At 44.8% G+C, this 16,610-nt stretch overlaps 2 protein-coding genes across 2 annotated transcripts; both read right to left on the bottom strand.

Annotated features, from left to right (window-relative positions):
• Window positions 1–1,357: 1,357 nt before the first annotated feature.
• On the bottom strand, window positions 1,358–4,106 carry LOC125532775. Its single transcript, XM_048696695.1, has 3 exons — window positions 3,344–4,106; window positions 3,119–3,237; window positions 1,358–3,027 (listed from the first exon to the last, which is right to left on the bottom strand). Exons 1-3 carry the CDS (start codon window positions 4,104–4,106, stop codon window positions 2,653–2,655), a joined length of 1,257 nt encoding a protein of 418 aa, XP_048552652.1. The 3' UTR covers window positions 1,358–2,652.
• Window positions 4,107–9,278: 5,172 nt separating this feature from the next.
• On the bottom strand, window positions 9,279–12,571 carry LOC125519122 (tryptophan aminotransferase-related protein 1-like). The gene is made up of 5 exons (XM_048684029.1): window positions 12,219–12,571; window positions 10,559–10,865; window positions 10,185–10,462; window positions 9,765–10,078; window positions 9,279–9,649 (listed from the first exon to the last, which is right to left on the bottom strand). Exons 1-5 carry the CDS (start codon window positions 12,431–12,433, stop codon window positions 9,465–9,467), a joined length of 1,299 nt encoding a protein of 432 aa, XP_048539986.1. The 5' UTR covers window positions 12,434–12,571; the 3' UTR covers window positions 9,279–9,464.
• Between the last annotated feature and the right edge of the window lie 4,039 nt (window positions 12,572–16,610).

The raw sequence follows: 16,610 nt of genomic DNA, 5'->3' as shown, positions 1-16,610 counted from the left end.
AGATTCTATGGCGTACGATTGCTTCAGGTTGTTTATTGTTTACGCGAGAGGAGGAGACGTGGAGTAGAATTTTTTTTATCAGGAAAAGATGTAGAGTACATAGATATCTTAGGGTTATCTCATTTTCCTTCTATTTGTACAACCGTCAAAGTATTGTTGTGGGCCTGCTCCTCGGGCTGGGCTCTCTAATCAATTTATTTTAGGCGAGAGAATTATCTGGTTAATCTGCACCGTAATAATTTGGTCCCACCAGATTAACTGCTCATATTTTCTAATTAACATGGGAATTTCTTGGGAGTCTCTAATCAGTATAGGTATAGATAGATTTTTTTTGAGTCTTAGTATAGGTATAGATAGATGCTAAAAGAGCTTGTTTATGGGCTGTCCATGTTTTGGGCTTGTGTATGGTGCCATGTGCCAGCTATTTTTTATTTTATTTTTGTGCCTCTTGACACACTTCGAATGGCCGAATGGCAATGCCAGATTAAACAGACATGGATACTTGAATCACTGGCTTCATTCAGTTCTCTTGTATTTAGCTGTCTAACCAGTGTACTTGTGTGTGCTAACTTTTACACAACGTACAAGTTTCACTTTTTTGCAATTATATATGGTACATGAGTTATGCAAGTAATGTAATGTGAGTATTTCTTGTCTCACATTTCAGAATTTTAGCTAATGCATTTTTAGATGGACCACTGTATTGGTCAATGGTATGTTATACTGGTTAAGTTGGATGATTTAAGCATATGCATGCATCTCATTGTTTTCTATTGCTGTTTTTTGTTTCACAAACAGTCCACCACTATTATAATTGATCTTCTAGTTCAATGTGCCTTTTCTTCCTGCCATGGTTTATACTGATATACTCATTGAGCAGGGAAACCCTCAAATGACAAAGACCAGGAGGATAGGAAGGGTGACAATGAGATGCAGGCGCTGGAAATGTTTCTGATGTGGATCTTGCTGGGAAAATGTTAGATACTGCAAGAGTAATAATGGAACAGAGCACAGGCAACACTGTGGAGATATCAAGAATCCTTTCCGCTCTTACTGAAGTCTTCATGGAAAAGAGAAAGAGGTAGTTTCGGTTATCTTTGTTACTCATGCATTTAACTGGCAACTGGTCTTGATACTAATGTCACCAATTTTATTTGCAGAGTAATTAATTAGACCAGTCACTCAGTGAAATGTTTAGCCATCTTGGAGCATTTACCTATGGCGGGGCCGTGCTTGACACCAGGGGCAGAGGCTTCCCTTTTGCTTGTTCAAGGGTGACATGGCGAACGCGGATGCAACGCCGACGAGAGTCGTTGGGAACACTGATATTTACCCACGTTCGGGCCGCATGGTGCGTAAAACCCTACTCTTGCTGGTTGGTTTCTTTGGTGGGAGGAGATTACAAAGTTGATAAAGTGGCTGCTCGTCCTGGGAAGGGAACGGGCAGGTTATCCTTTCTGTCTAGCCTATCTAAGATCTGAGCTTGTCCGAAAAAAAGTCTCCCTCCATACAGTAGCCTGGTCCTCCTTTTGTAGTGCAAGGGGTCACCACAGTGGCTAGAAATGGTATTGGGAATACTGTATACACATAGTGAAATATCTACTGCATATGTACCGCATTAAATGTGGGGGCATGTGTCTTCTTCTCGAGTCCGGGAACGGACACACGTCAAGTCACTGCCGCTTAGTGTAATTACCTCCTATTACCGCGCCACATACCTTAACAGATGTCGTGCGCGTGGTAAAAGGGGTTAAGCATCCGGCACGTCAACACCGTTTAAGGGGGAAATGACCTTAGCACGCCACACTGGTAAAGGCCTGTGGTCTGCTACGCCACTGGGCCAGGCCACTGTAACGCTGGGGGCTATGTTTTTAAGGCGGTAAGGCAAGGCGAGGCGCTGGGGGGGCGCCTCACTGCCTAAGCGGTAAGGCATAAGGCGAGGCGACGCCTTAGAGACTTGTAAGCAACAGAATTAAGTAGAAAACTAGAAATTGGTAGGCAATTAGGCATTGAGCAACTAGGCATACAGCCATACACACCTTGCAACTGATTGTTGTAGAGCCCATATAGCATCCATTCCCATCCTCTTTGCATTTGCTTTTCTCCCCAGCAGAATTCTGCATCAACATTAAGTCATGAACAAATATGTTAGAATAATGTATCACTTACCAGTGCACATTCCACAAAAAATAGAAATAAAAGTGAGGCAGCGAGCAAAAGTGGAAAGAAAGATAGCAAGTATGAGTGCAACTGCAATCTGCAATGCATGGCATACATATTACATAACCATTAACCAATTCAAATGACACAAGTCTAGTAGTCCACATAACAAAGGTGAAAGGTCCACATCATAAGACAAACAGAATAATAGATAATTCCAGCATAGCAAAAGGGATAAAGGTGGCCAGCTCAGCTCTCTCATCTCATGTCTCTCCACTCTCGAAGTCTCAATCAAAAGTCATCATCATCAAACTCATTGGCATTGGTGTTGTCTTCACCATCTTGGTCAACATTAGTTGGCTCTTGATCGTCATTGCTCACATCATCATCATCCTCAACGTAGTCTGAATCCTCCCCCTCCGCATTGGGCATACTTGAGTGTTGTTCTTGCTCCAAGTCCTCCTCTGCCTCATCTTCTTCAGGAACTGTAGGTCATGTTGTAGTAGGTCTCTTGCGTGCGTAGTGTTGCAGACGGACATTTGTCTGGCCCCTACGAACTGTAGTTGCTGTCCTATGCAGATTGCGGCCTCGAAGGTTTGAAGATGCACCAATAGCCACATCAACATCCTCCCATGTAATGTCTTGATTGTCTTCAGGACAACCTCGAGCACCTTGAGGTTGTGATAGTGATGGGTCCACCCACTCATTGCCCCAATCAAAATCCTCAATGACCAAAGCCTCAAAGCTATTCTCGCCCACCTTCTCACGCCTCTTTTGAAACCGTTGCATATTCTTCCGGTTGTATGAAACAAAGACAAGAGCATTCAACCTTTTCCATTGTAACCTGTTCCTTTTCTTCGTATGGATCTACAAAGTAGAAACAGCAAGTGAAATAAGTAAACAACTTGCTGAAATCATCATTGAACAAACACAAATACTGCTTTACTAGTTGACTTACAAATTCAAACGTGCTCCAATTCCTCTCACAACCAGATGATGAAGCACAAAGACTAACAATGCGCTTTGCAAACCTTTGTAGGTCAATGGCCCGACCACCAAATGAACTCCACCAATCAACTAAAATGATAAAAACTGACACATATTAAGAGTTTGTACAGAAATTACATTGCTGGAACTGGAATTAACATGCTGAAATTAACATGATGCATTTAATATGACTTACGAGGGTTTCTTGTGCTCATGGTCTCGAGTGCCAATGGATTAGAAAAGCCTTCTCGCTGGCGCTCATAGAGCACAGCTTGTTGATCAATCTTTTTTCGAACATTGACATCCGGTACCATTTTTGCAAGCACATCATTAAAGCAGCTCCTAAGCTCCCCAACTAAGGCATCATCATTTCTGCTTACAATAGGAAAGAACTTTCCTGGGTTCAAAAATAGAGCAGCCCCATACAATGGATGATCCATTTGATTCTCCCAACGCTTGTCAACAATGGCCAAGATCTTCTTGAGCAATGGTTGCTTGTTTTGTTGAGGGAAACCTAGATTGATCCTCTCCTTTGCATAAATCATAAGTGCTTTAATCTCTGGCATGGCAGGCTTCTCATCACCATCCGCTACTCTAAGAACTCTAAGAAGTGGAGTTGAAGCTCTAAGGCAATCCTCAATTGCGCTCCACCACTCCGTTGAAAGTATAATCTCTTGCACATTCAAGCCAACTTGTGTTTTTGCTAACTTGTTTCCAACCCATTCATCAGATGTAAATAAACTCCTCAATGCAGCCTTGTTCTTGACCAAACTCCTAAGTGTGAGGATGGCTGTGGCAAAACGAGTTGCTGCTGGTCTCACAAGATCCCCACCCGTGGCCTTCCTCATTAGACTAAGAAGTCTTCCATGTCTATAGATGAAAGTTGTGACACGTCTAGCCCCTGCAATAGGCTTCTTAAATGCTTTCAACTTCCCCTTAGTGGGCCGGGTCTGGTGCATCGCGGAACGGAATGCTCGTTCCCAGGGGACGACTCGTTCACGGGAGCCCACGCCTTGGGCGTTCCCGGGAAGGATGTGGATGTCTTGATATCTCCTTATACCTTCTTGTTGGTGTGGAAGTCAAGGGTCACGAGTGTAGCACCTCTCGATGACCTACCTGGATGTGTTCTTAGTCGTGCTTCGCTTGTATCTCCAGGGAGGAGCCTTGGATGATTCTTGGACATGCTGATGCCTAGGTGATCTCCCGGCAAGGAGCCACTGTGTGGCGCGCACATGAGAGTTAGTGGGTACCTGATACCCGCGACACCGACAACCTAACTGCATTCTGTTTGCGGTATGAAACTGTCAATCGTCTGTGGTTTTAGGAGTACTAAATTTTTAATTAGATATGTGCTGGTATCTTGTAGATTTGGCTGGTCTTCCTGTTGCTTATCCCCCTTAATTCAGTCCCAGGATTCCCTGCACCTGCTTGGTTTTGGAGCTGCCTCCATTATGTAAATTGTGTATAAAAATGCCCCCCTGTCCCCTGAGATGTATAGCATCAAGGTTGATGTTAGTGCGGAACTGCATGAGCTCCTAGTGAACGAAGAGATCTTTTGGTTGCAGCAGTCTCATGAAAGATGGCTACTGAAAGGAGATCTTAATACTGACTACTATCATAAGATTGCGAACGGGCGTAAGAGGAAAAACACGATCCATTCCCTGAAAGCTGGGGATGTGGAAATAGAAGGGACTAATAATCTGATTGCCCATGCGACAGAGTTCTACAAAAACCTTTTCGGTCCAGCACCCGGCAATGAGTTCCATATGGATCCTGATACTTGGACCACTAATGAAAAACTTGATGAAGAGGATAACGCTGATCTGTGTCGGGCCTTTACGGAGACAGAAGTTAAGGAAGCTCTGTTTGCTATGGCACACAATAGAGCACCTGGGCCGGACAACATTCCTGTGGAGTTCTATCACGTGTGCTGGGATATCGTGAAGGATGATATTATGCTCCTGTTTGAACACTTTCATAAAGGGGAACTGGATGTACAACGCCTCAATTATGGTGTGATTACTCTCCTCCCCAAAACTGCGGACGCAGACAAGATTCAGCAGTTCCGCCCGATTTGCCTCCTGAGGTGTCCGTACAAACTTATTACTAAGGTCCTAGATAGGTGAGTTGAAAAATATGCTGATAAGCTCATCAATAGGGCCCAGAATGCTTTCATGAAAAAAAGGAACATCATGGATGGTGTGATGTCTTTGCATGAGATCCTTAACTACAATCATGTGAAAAAGAGGGTGGGTGTAGTTCTGAAACTTGATTTTGAGAAGGCTTTAATGATAAATGGTGTGGGTGGATTAGGAGTATCCTACATAATGGGACTGTGAGCATTAAGTTGAATAACCAAGTTGGCCCCTATTTCCAAAGTGCGAAAGGGGTTCGGCAAGGTGATCCCCATTCCCCTTTCTTGTTCAATCTAGCTGTGGATTGTTTAGCAAAAATGATTACAAATGCCCAAAAAAGTGGCCTGTTAGTGGGTCTGGCCTCTGATCTGATTCCTAATGGGGTAGCAGTTCTCCAATATGCGGACGATACCATCATATGCCTGGAGCATGACATTGGCAAAGCTGTTAACTTGAAAATGCTTCTTTATATGTTTGAATTGATGTCAGGGCTTAAGGTGAATTTTCAGAAAAGCGAGATTCTTACTGTGGGGGGTGATGATAATGTGGTGAATATGTATGCAGACTTATTCCATTGCGAGGTGGGCAGCTTCCCCATCAAATATTTAGGGATGCCTGTCAGTTACACCAATCTCAGAAACTCAGATTGGGAATTCATAGATACTAAATATCTGAAAAAATTTGAAGCTTGGATTGGTAATGCAGCCTCGATTAGGGGGGGGGGGGGGCTGACCTTGCTAGATTCGGTGGTCACCCAACTATCCTTATACCATATGTCTATGTGGCTCATGAATAAAACCTTCATCGAGCCTTTAGACAAGCATAGAAGGAAGTTTTTCTGGCAAGGGTGCAATAAGAAGAGGAGGTACCATCTGGTTAGATGGAATAGGATCTGCAGATCCAGAGATAAGGGTGGCCTGGGTGTTAAGGACTTACACAAGCAGAATATTAGTTTGATGGTCAAATGGTGGTGGAAACTAGAGACCCAAACGGGTATGTGGCAAGATATTGTTCGGGCGCGCTACCTGACTAACAAATCTGTGGCCTCGGTTAAGCCCAGGTTTTCTGATTCCCCTTGCTGGAAAGCCCTGCTTAAAGTCAAAGATATTTACTTTGTGGGCAGAAGGATCCATCTGGAATCTGGTGACCTAGTTAGAGTCTGGAAAGATTCCATAAACGGGCTGAGTCCTTTCCAGACCCTTTACCCTTCGCTGTTTGAGATTTGTAATGATCAGGATTGCACTATTGATAGGTTCAAATCTGTGGATGTCCATTCTTTCTTCAGAAGGAGGCTCACGCCTGAGCTGTCCTGTCAATGGGGAGAAATAAGTAATACGATCAAGAATATCCAGCTGAGCCAGGGTGGGGACCGGGTCTACTGGGGGCTTAATAGTAATGGCAAATTCTCCACTAAATCTGTGTATAAGTGGCTTGAAAACCCTCTTAGTGGTTGCCATTATAGATGGATTTGGAAAGCCAAAATCCCTCTCAAAATCAAGATCTTCCTGTGGCAGCTGTCTCAGGACGCAGTGCTCACTAGGCAAGTCATGAGAACGAGGAAATGGACTGGGAATCCTACATGCTCTTTCTGTAACGAGTTGAAAACCTCCCAACATCTGTTTTTTACTTGCCCTGTGGCTAAAGTGATCTGGAGATGCGTTGGGGTAGTACTGGGTACTGAGATGTGTCCGAATAGCTACTGGCAATATTTTGCATGGTGCCATGCTTTTCTCCCTGATGGACAAAAGTACTATACTGTGGGCTTGGCTGCTGCTTGCTGGGCCATTTGGCTAGCTCGAAACCGAGCTACGTTCGAAAAGAAACTTATCAAAACGCCTTTTGAGATAGTTTTTTCCATGTGTTCTTTCCTGCTGTACTGGACAGGGCTGCAGGAGGAGGAGGGCGCCAAGGAGCTGCGAAGCGGTGCTGAGATGATCAGGTCGAGCACGATGCGCATGATGGGAATGTGCAACGCGGTGAGGGTGCCGATCGAGGGAGATTGAAGGTCTGCAAGAAGTCTCGTTGGCTGGAGATGGGCGATCCTATGATCCTGTGATGGCGTTTCGGTTCTTTTGTGGATGTCTCATGTCGTTGCCTGTAGTGAAAACTCAAGAAATAGGGTGTTTGCTGTGGATTTTCGGTGCTGTCTAGGTTTTCGCCCCATGGCATTCGTTTCGATGGCGGCCGAATGCAGTGGGTTTCCTGGCAGTGCCCGAACTCGCTTTACCTCTTTCCCTTCTCCTGACATGTTTCTGAACTTTGTATTTCCGTTCTTTTGCAATGGAAAGGGGTATAGCCCGGTTTGAAAAAAATGTAAATTGTGTATACAGAACCATAAAAGTGCCAAGGAAATTCCACTTGAGAAGATGAGATAAAGATCATTACCGACATATTGGCTGCATTTGAGAAGATACTATTCATGTTACCAACGTGATATCCCACATGAATCTAATGATGTATGAACGAAGATGCTGATTTTTTTCCTTCTTTAATTCATCTTGCAGACCTGGAGCAAGCAACCTCAACCCCAAAGCTATGCCACAGGCGAGATCATGAATTATTTTGACTCAGCTTGCTGATTTCCTGATCATCACTCATATGTAGGTCATAGCAGCTAGATAAATGTCCTAAAATTGGCAGGATATGCCTGTAACATCATGTCAAGGTGCTCCCTGTTCCCTTGGCACTCACCTATGTACAAGTACTGTAGCTAGATAAAAAGTTACCAGACATTCGCCATGAGTGGAACGGTATCTTATTGCCTGGTAATTTTAGCACTAGCATTCAGATAGTTGCTTTCATCTGTCATCCAAGGGATCATCAGTGGCTCGAAAGGCGGCGATACTGTTCATTTTTTTCGAAGGTCCGTTGTCTTGGGAGCGCCACAGACCTGATCCCAGGCGAAGGTACCCAAAGGTTCTCCAGCATCAAAATACTAGAAACTGTCTGAACCTCAAGACCTATTCTTTGAGGCCTTCCATAGCTATGAACCTCAAGACCTATTCTTCGTGTCTACAGCATCCAAAATACTAGAAGTTCAGGACTCTAGTCACTAGAGTCTAGTCCATTTTCCGATTTCCAAACTCGGCGTGTTCATTATGGAGTAATGTCAGGAGCGAACTCCATAGGTGGTTCGTTCTACGATTATACGAAAAACCAAACTACTACACTGGTGCTAGTTAGTCTTCACATGTTGGGTCGTCCGATAGAAAACTGATAATAGTGCTATCATGCAAAGTCTTACGTTGGTACAGAGTCAGACTGATGTTCTGATACTGCAACCTAGTAACAAAGCGGGTATAATCTGTGTATAACTTGATAATTACTCCCTCCCTTCACATATATAAGGTGTTCTAACTTTTTTCTGAATCGGATGTATATGACACGTGTTAGTGTGTTTGTTCACACATTTCGGTCCGCATGTAGTCTGTATTGAAATATCCAAGACATTTTATATTTGTGAATGGAAGGAGAAAGTGATTGTAACCTTGTAATTTCGGGCGAGAAAATTATATTAAACCATGTCACCAGAGAACTAGTTTTGAAGAGTGCCAACAAAAACAATAAATGAAAGTCGATCGTCAACTGGACAATTGAGAGACTATTTGGAAACTGCGTTCATATCATAGACCTCTCTATTCGGCTCGTATGCCCATCGTCTGGACCAAAATAAACTTTTTTTTTGGGGGGGGGGGGGTATTCATATTTATCTTTTGTTTTCATTTGGGCGAATTCCGAATGAGAGCACCTTTCATTAAATAAGACAGTGACATACTCCCTCCATCTCCATCAATTATGTCACTCAATTCCTCTTTACTTTTGTGGAAAAATCCAATCGTTCAAATGCATTTCTTACCCTGTCTTCTACAACCTCACTAGTTGTAAGAGATGAACCAGGAAAAGCATTCGAGCCCGACTCTGAAACTCCTTTTCTGTTTTCGGTATTTGTTCTGTGTTATACAGCCACTCTTTCGGAATAAATAGCATCTCAGGTTGTTTCATAAGTAAAGAAACCAATGAAAATTGAAATTATTTAGCTGGATCACTAAACTGGGTATTTGAAAACAGAACTCATTGATCGATCCCTAACTAGGGAGATACGAAAATATAAAGAAGCTAAGAGAAACAACAAATCATTCACTGGCCATAAAAACAAACACATTATTCGCTTATTCGGTGTCCTCATTTAATGGCAGCAAGGCGATTGACGAATATGCCGAATGCTTCATCAGTGTCGACCATACTGATCCTGACCACCTTTTGATCAGCTCCGAACTTAGTCCCGCTGCGGGTTATGATCTTGTTCGCACGCAAGAAGCTCTCTAGGTCTTCCACTTCTTGCTTCTGACAGCGCAGCCATGCGAATGCTGCAATCCAGAAGCATTATTTTAGAAAATGCAACTGAATCAAGAAAAAATAGGTCATACTAGATTGGATCATTTTATCTTTGTAAGGTTAAGGTAGACTGTGTAATGTGCGTACCAGGATTAGAGGTGACGGTGTCCTTGGTGAAGGCGCAGAAGCCGGCCACCTCGTCGGGGAGGCTGAAGATGCCGGAGGCTGCTACGGCAGCACGGAGTGCACGCCAGCGCTGTGCCATCTTCCGCCGCGCGTAATGGAAGAGGAGGTTCGCGTCCCCACCGGCAGCGGTGGCAAGCTGGTGCTCGTAGCCGTCTGTGACCGCCCCGAGTACCTTGGCGGCGCGTAGCTGCGCGTCCTTGGACACGCCTATGGTGCTTTGCTCCATGAACTTGCTCATCTTCTGTGCCACCTCCTTGTCCTTCACCAACGCCCACCTGCATACAATGCAAGCAACCATAAAAACAACAAGCTAAGCTTAACATCTATGAAGTAAATACATGTTATCATGGATTCATTCATTGTAAGTTGTGATGTGATTACCCTATCCTCGTGCCGGCGTGGCCCGTACACTTTGACACGGTGAAGAGCATGATGTCATGGGCGAGCATGCGGGTGATGGGAGTGTACTGCGGCCAGTAGTAAGCCAGGTCGTGGATGTCCTTGCCGGACTTGGACTTGAGGACGGCCTCGCGGATGCTGCCGTCGGGGTTGCTCGGTGAGCAGATGACCTCAATGTAGTCGTCGCCGTCAAATGCGTTGGCGTCGCCGGCCCATCGGTAGAGCCGTGAGTTGAGGAAGTCCGTCAAGGGCGGGTACATCTGCACAAGATGGAGCATACCACATAGCGATCTACCTTCTCTCACAGTAAAAAATATCGATCAATTATTTTCTTCACAAAATAAACTAATGCTTACAGAGTAGAAAGGGGTAGTTGATACGACGCTGACGGGCGCGTCGGCAGTGGGCGGGGCGAGCGCGTAGACTGCGGCCTGGAAGAGCTGAGAGGATCCGGTGCCGACGAGGACGTGGTAGCCCTCGACGGCGGCATTGCCGACGAGGCGGTGGAGGCGGCGCACCTCACGCTCGAAGCCTGGCTCGAGGAACCAGCAAAGGTTGCCGACGTCAGAGAAGTAACTCATCGTCTGATACCCTGGAATCACCAGCGTAGCGCTTTCGCCAATCGGTCCGCGCCAAAACGTCTCAAACATCGTTGGATCACCGCTGCAAACAACAACATTATTATCATATATAGAAAAATCAAATGTGCACGGTACAAAGTTTGGTAGGGGGAGACCAAAAGATAACACAAACCATAGCTTTTGATGCAGTAATAATTAGGGTACTTGGTGTTAGATTATACTTCTATACAAACAAAGCTGCCTAAAACACATGCTGAGTTCATAAAAGGAGATGGTAAAATTTGCACGATAATTTGCCACGTTTCTGTCATGGTAAAATCGTCTTGGTAAATGCTAATTTGCCACGTTTCTGTCATGCTGAGTTCATAAAAGGAGTACATGGCACTTGTATTTTTTTCTTTCCACTAGTATATGCATACATTTTTAGATGCATATGCATGTTTCTGTCATGGTAAAATCGTCTTAGTAAATACATGACACATGGCTTTGTATTTTTTTCTTTCCACTAGTAAATGCGTACATTTTAGATGCAAATGCATGTTAATCGTATGGAAATATGAGGTACTGGGATACTAAGCAACTTTGGACTTTGGACTTTGGTCATGAACTATTTGTTGTATTGAAGTTTAATTATTTGTTTGAGTTGTAATAATAATTGAACTATTTTTTGTCGATTTATTTTGTGTGTGCCCGGACGAAATTTTTGTGTGTCATGGTTATGACACTTCTATGACGATAATTGTGACAGAAACACATATCATCATAGATGTGGCGGGCTCCTACTTCTGTGACAACATTATTTTTGCAACAGTCGTGTCACTATTTAATACCCACCCCGTCCGTACAATGTTGTACTCCATCCGTACCAAATTACTTGTCTTAGATTTGAATAGACATGGATGCATCTGGACACATTTATAGATACACCCGTATCAAGAGATGGAGATTGTACCAAGTCAGCGACACTTATTGCATATTGCATACTAAACACATACCATTTGGATTGTCCTGATTTGATGACCAAGATTATTCGATTATGCCCCTTTTCGTCTTTTTATTGGTGTATATATATATATATATATATATGTATATATATATATATGGATGGATCAGTAGTGTTAGAGGAAAAGTATCTTTTGTCAAGAAGAAAGGAGAGGGGAAACGCACATATACCTAACTAACTCATGCGTGACCTGTAACTGCATATAAAAATCAGCTACCCGGACCCAACAAAGCCCTACGCTGGATACGTAGTCTCGTCATCTTGGCGACGTAAAGTATCAGGTAGACATGCATGTGTCACGTCACGTAAAGTACCACGTAGACAGGCATGGATCACGTCACGTATATGTACGCGTGGACGTTCTCCACCGGAGGATTAATTATTGCAGCTGTGAAAAACCAAGAGACGATGAATATGAGGTGAAATTCGTACTGGTCCAAATTGATGACCGAGTCACACGCGACGGGAGGCTTGCCAGACGACGGCGCCACAGCCGCCGCCTTCTTCACCTTCTTGCTGGCCTGCTTCTCGGCGGCGGCGCGGCCACGGAGGTAGATCGCCAGCGCCACGATGTTCAGCGCGACGGACCCGAGCACGCCGATCCGCCCGGCAATCGCCGCCAGCCCGTCGCCATTATCCCTCGCCATCGCCGTAAATCCAAGTACTGAGAGCCCACAAGTGCTATATATAGATCGATGGGATTGGGAGATACCCCCTGGGAGGGTTTATATGGAAGAAGATGTGGGATGATTCTAGATGGCTAAATAAGAAGGTGAGTGGCCGGTAAAAATAATGGCAGGCGAGAGGCGCTCTCCCCGCCCGGCTGGCTAGGTGTGGGTGGGATGGGTAACGCATGCACCGGAATCGCGGGAAAGTGCATGGTCAAAGTGTACAGTTTGTTGCGGTTACGATGGATGCATGCAAGTAAGATCGATCTTGTGTGCGGGCTCGATGTGCCGAAAGATCCAACTAGGAAGATTGCTTACGTGATTGTTTGGATAAAAAATGTAAGCGTTTAGTTTTAGTTAAACACATTTTAGAGAGATTTTTTTTAGCAAAGCCACTTTTGCTAACAATTTAGTTAGGGATAAGTATATGGAAAATCTTTATTGGATAAGAAAATGATAAAACAAGTTTAAGAAATTATTTTTTTGGAAGTCCGTTCGACCATGCTTTTCTCTCACAACAAGCCCTGCCTGCTGCTTTGCTGTTGGGCCGCCGTGCAACTCCCCTTTCTCCCCTCGCCCCCATCCTGCAGATACCGTGTCTAGCACCTGCTGTGCATGGCCGCTCCGCTTGGCCACAAGCGTCGCCGCTCTTCCAACCCCAGCAAGTAGCTCCACACCTTCACCATGGACATCCTTCCACCGCCATTTTTGCCGTTTCCCGGCATTCTCCTCCAACCCCGGCGAGTAGCTCCACGCCTCCTCCACGGACACCATGGCGGCTCTTTCGTAAAGTCCTTCTGTGTGCACCATGTTAGCACTAATCTTGATCGACCAGTCGTGAAGCCGAGTCGTCGCACGGAGCAGGCAACCAACGGTAGCGGCATGCAAGGAGATCACGCTGAGTCTATTGCTCGAGCGTGTGGACTAGCTATTTGTGCGGCTGTACCTGCGTGCTATTGCGGCCGAGTCATGTGGCTCTTGAAAAGGCCATGCAAAGCGCATGATTTGTGCTTGTATCTAACCGGCCGTGAGTTAGTGGCCGGTTGCGGGCCATACGTGCATGCAATTAGTGGTTAGTGGTTAGTTCGTGCGATGCGTGGGCCGGCGTGGTCGGTAAGGATGACAATTTTACCTAAATATATGGTTGAGATGGTTAGGTGGACAGTGGTATCCCAAAACCCATTAGGGTTCAAATCCTGGTGCTCGTATAATTCCTGGATTTATTTCAGGATTTCCGGCGATACGCTTTCAGTGGGAGGAGACGTTTCCGTCGACGACGAGGTGCCTACGGTGACTTCGTAAATCTTAAGATGATGTGCCAACTTAGTCTTTCGGAGGTGCTCATAGGGATAGGGTGTACGTGTGTGCGTTCATAGGGGTGAGTGTATGCGCGTGTATATGAGCGCTTGTGTCTGTACTGATGCTAAAAAAACCTATGGATATAGATACCCATAGATATTCGATCCAAATGGATAGGGTTTGGATATGCTTTTGTGCCCATGGGCGGCATCTGAATCCGATCAATTACTCGTGGGTAGGGCAGGGATATAATCTTGTACCCGTGGGTATACCCAAACCCGACCCGATAGTATGACTTAATGGACAAAAATCTATTATCCCTACCCCACAGTCACATGTTCCATTGCAATTTTACACTTTGTTATCTAAAACATGGCACAATCGCTCTATAACTTTTATTACTTGAAATTCAATCCCCACTGTAACATACTCCAGTGCCCCTTCCTTTATTTTTATCTCCTCGTTAAATGACTCGTCATTCTCATCTTTTAGTAAAATATTAAATGATATTAGGTTGTTAGTGGACGTTGATTTATAGTTAATGCTTATCGTAAGTGAAGCCTAGCCTGCCACGAGGCACAGAATGGAAGAGCTTATATTAACATTGTGTTATGTCTTACTTACATGTCCTGAGAGGGCTCAATAGATATCCAGTGGTTATGGATATTCATCGGGTTTGGACATGAACACAAATTTTCACCCATTGATTTTTTTCATGGACGGGCAAAAGCTGTCTTCATGGATATGGATTTGGTATTGTCCAACCTAATCCAAACCCAATCCATTGCCATAGTGGCTGGCCGATGTATGTGCACGACCTACTACTTAAGAGATGTAAAGGGTCCGTTACCAAGAGAGGAGCCTCTCGAGAGATGTAGTCTCTAGGTGCGTGTGTGCGTTCATCATGAGGAGTGGTAGCCGGAGCTAGTCTTTAGGGCATGTAGTCTTCCATGTATGATCCCGTGTGGTATGTGCCACTGTGTTGAGTTTGTGCTCGAAAGGAAAAGAAAGTGTCATTCGTGTGGCGTGATGTTGTTCGTGCGGTGAGGCGTTTGTGCACCGGAAAAACTAGTGTGCTCCTTCCACCTCCGTCTGAGTGAATGAGAGAGAGAGAGAGAGAGCGCTATCCGGTTCGTCCCAACACATCATCTATTCGACCTAGCTAACTTCCCAACCCCTCAATTGCAGGAGAAATCCAGTCCGGTGAGCTCCCTCCGCCACCGCCTCCTGGCTCTGTCGAGAGCGCTCCCATGGTGGCCGGCTAGAGTGTTGTAGCTTAGCCGGCAAGCGGCAACCAACAACGTTGGTATGAACGTGTTTGACCTGGTAGAGAGACGCATAATCTGATCGCGGTGGTCGGTGGAGATGAGGATGGCAACGACGAGGTCTCGAGGAATTCTTATTGAGCACAAGGGGCTTCAAACTATGGATACGCTGAATCGGTTTGTAGGAAAACGTTGAATAGTCATTTTTCTGGGCCTGGTTAGATCTCAATCGACTTAGACTTCGCGAAGTCGCAATCGACGGCTGATCCGCTGATGTCACCTAAGGCAGATTAGACTCGTTTGTTTAGTCGATAGCTCTTGGGTTTTATTCTTAAGGGCCTTTTCATTTTTCTGTTTTTTTTGTTTGGGTTGGGTTGTTTGTTTCTTTGTCTTTGTGTTTTCTTGGCACTGGAAAAAAGTGTTCAACAAGAGAAGTAAATATAAAAAATTATCACTAATGTAGATCATCGTCCAGTCTTTCTCTTCATACGTCATCTTGCTTCTCTTTTTATTTTTCATTTTTATAACTTCTTTCATGAAAACATTTTGTATATTAGGACAAAAATCAATCTTTAATGTAATAAAGAAACAAAATGGAAACAAGACAAACTAAAATAGGGTGGCACTATTTTTCCAAAGAAAAATATATTAAGTTGCATACAAATGGAGGGCATGCGAATGTGTGCATCCGACGTTGGTTGCGTTGTTTTTCTTAACAAATCAAAAGAAACAAAAAAAACACAGCCGTAAAAAAATAAAAGAAAAAAGAAAGTACCCCACCCCCAAGACATGGAACTACCCCACCCACCTCTCCCGTCGTCCTCTAACGAAACATAAGACCAATTGTGGTCGAGAGGGAGACACGTAGTTGCATTCGGGGGCACCGCTCACAGTTGCATGCCTAGTATTGGACACACAACTGCACCCCCACCCATCCCCCCCGCCACTCTTACAAAAACAAAGGTTAGTTGTAGTAGCGCTCTATGGACATGTAGTTGCATTAGGTGGCGACACTTGCAGTTGCAAAGCCTAGTGTCGGACAGGCAACTACCCCCTCTCCCGACACCCACTTAAAAAACAAAAATGCCAGTTGCATTGGGTGTGTAGGTGAAAGGATCGAGAAGAAGTGTCTAGAGGGGTGAATAGACTCTTAGCAATAAAAGTTGCAGTTTTTAATTTCTTTAAGTTGAAGTGGAGTTTTGGCACAAGTTTAACCATTCATAATACATATCAAGCAAGCATGACAAGAGTATATGAGCAGCGAAAAGTAAATCATGCAAGTTGCAAGAATGTAGAGGGATGGGATTGGAGTGTGCAAACGCAATTGGAGACACGGATATTTTTGGCGTGGTTCCGATAGGTGGTGCTATCGTACATCCACGTTGATGGAGACTTTAACCCACGAAGGGTAACGGTTGCGCGAGTCCACGGAGGGCTCCACCCACGAAGGGTCCATGAAGAAGCAACCTTGTCTATCCCACCATGGCCGTCGCCCACAAAGGACTTGCCTCATTAGGGTAGATCTTCACGAAGTAGGCGATCTCCTTGCCCGTACAAACTGCTTGGTTCAACTCCACAATCTTGACGGAGGC

Source organism: Triticum urartu, chromosome 1 (genome assembly GCF_003073215.2).
Source record: "Triticum urartu cultivar G1812 chromosome 1, Tu2.1, whole genome shotgun sequence".
Taxonomy (NCBI): Eukaryota; Viridiplantae; Streptophyta; class Magnoliopsida; order Poales; family Poaceae; genus Triticum; species Triticum urartu.
The sequence above is the reverse complement of the archived record's forward strand: the minus strand, read 5'-3'. Positions and strand labels throughout refer to the sequence as shown.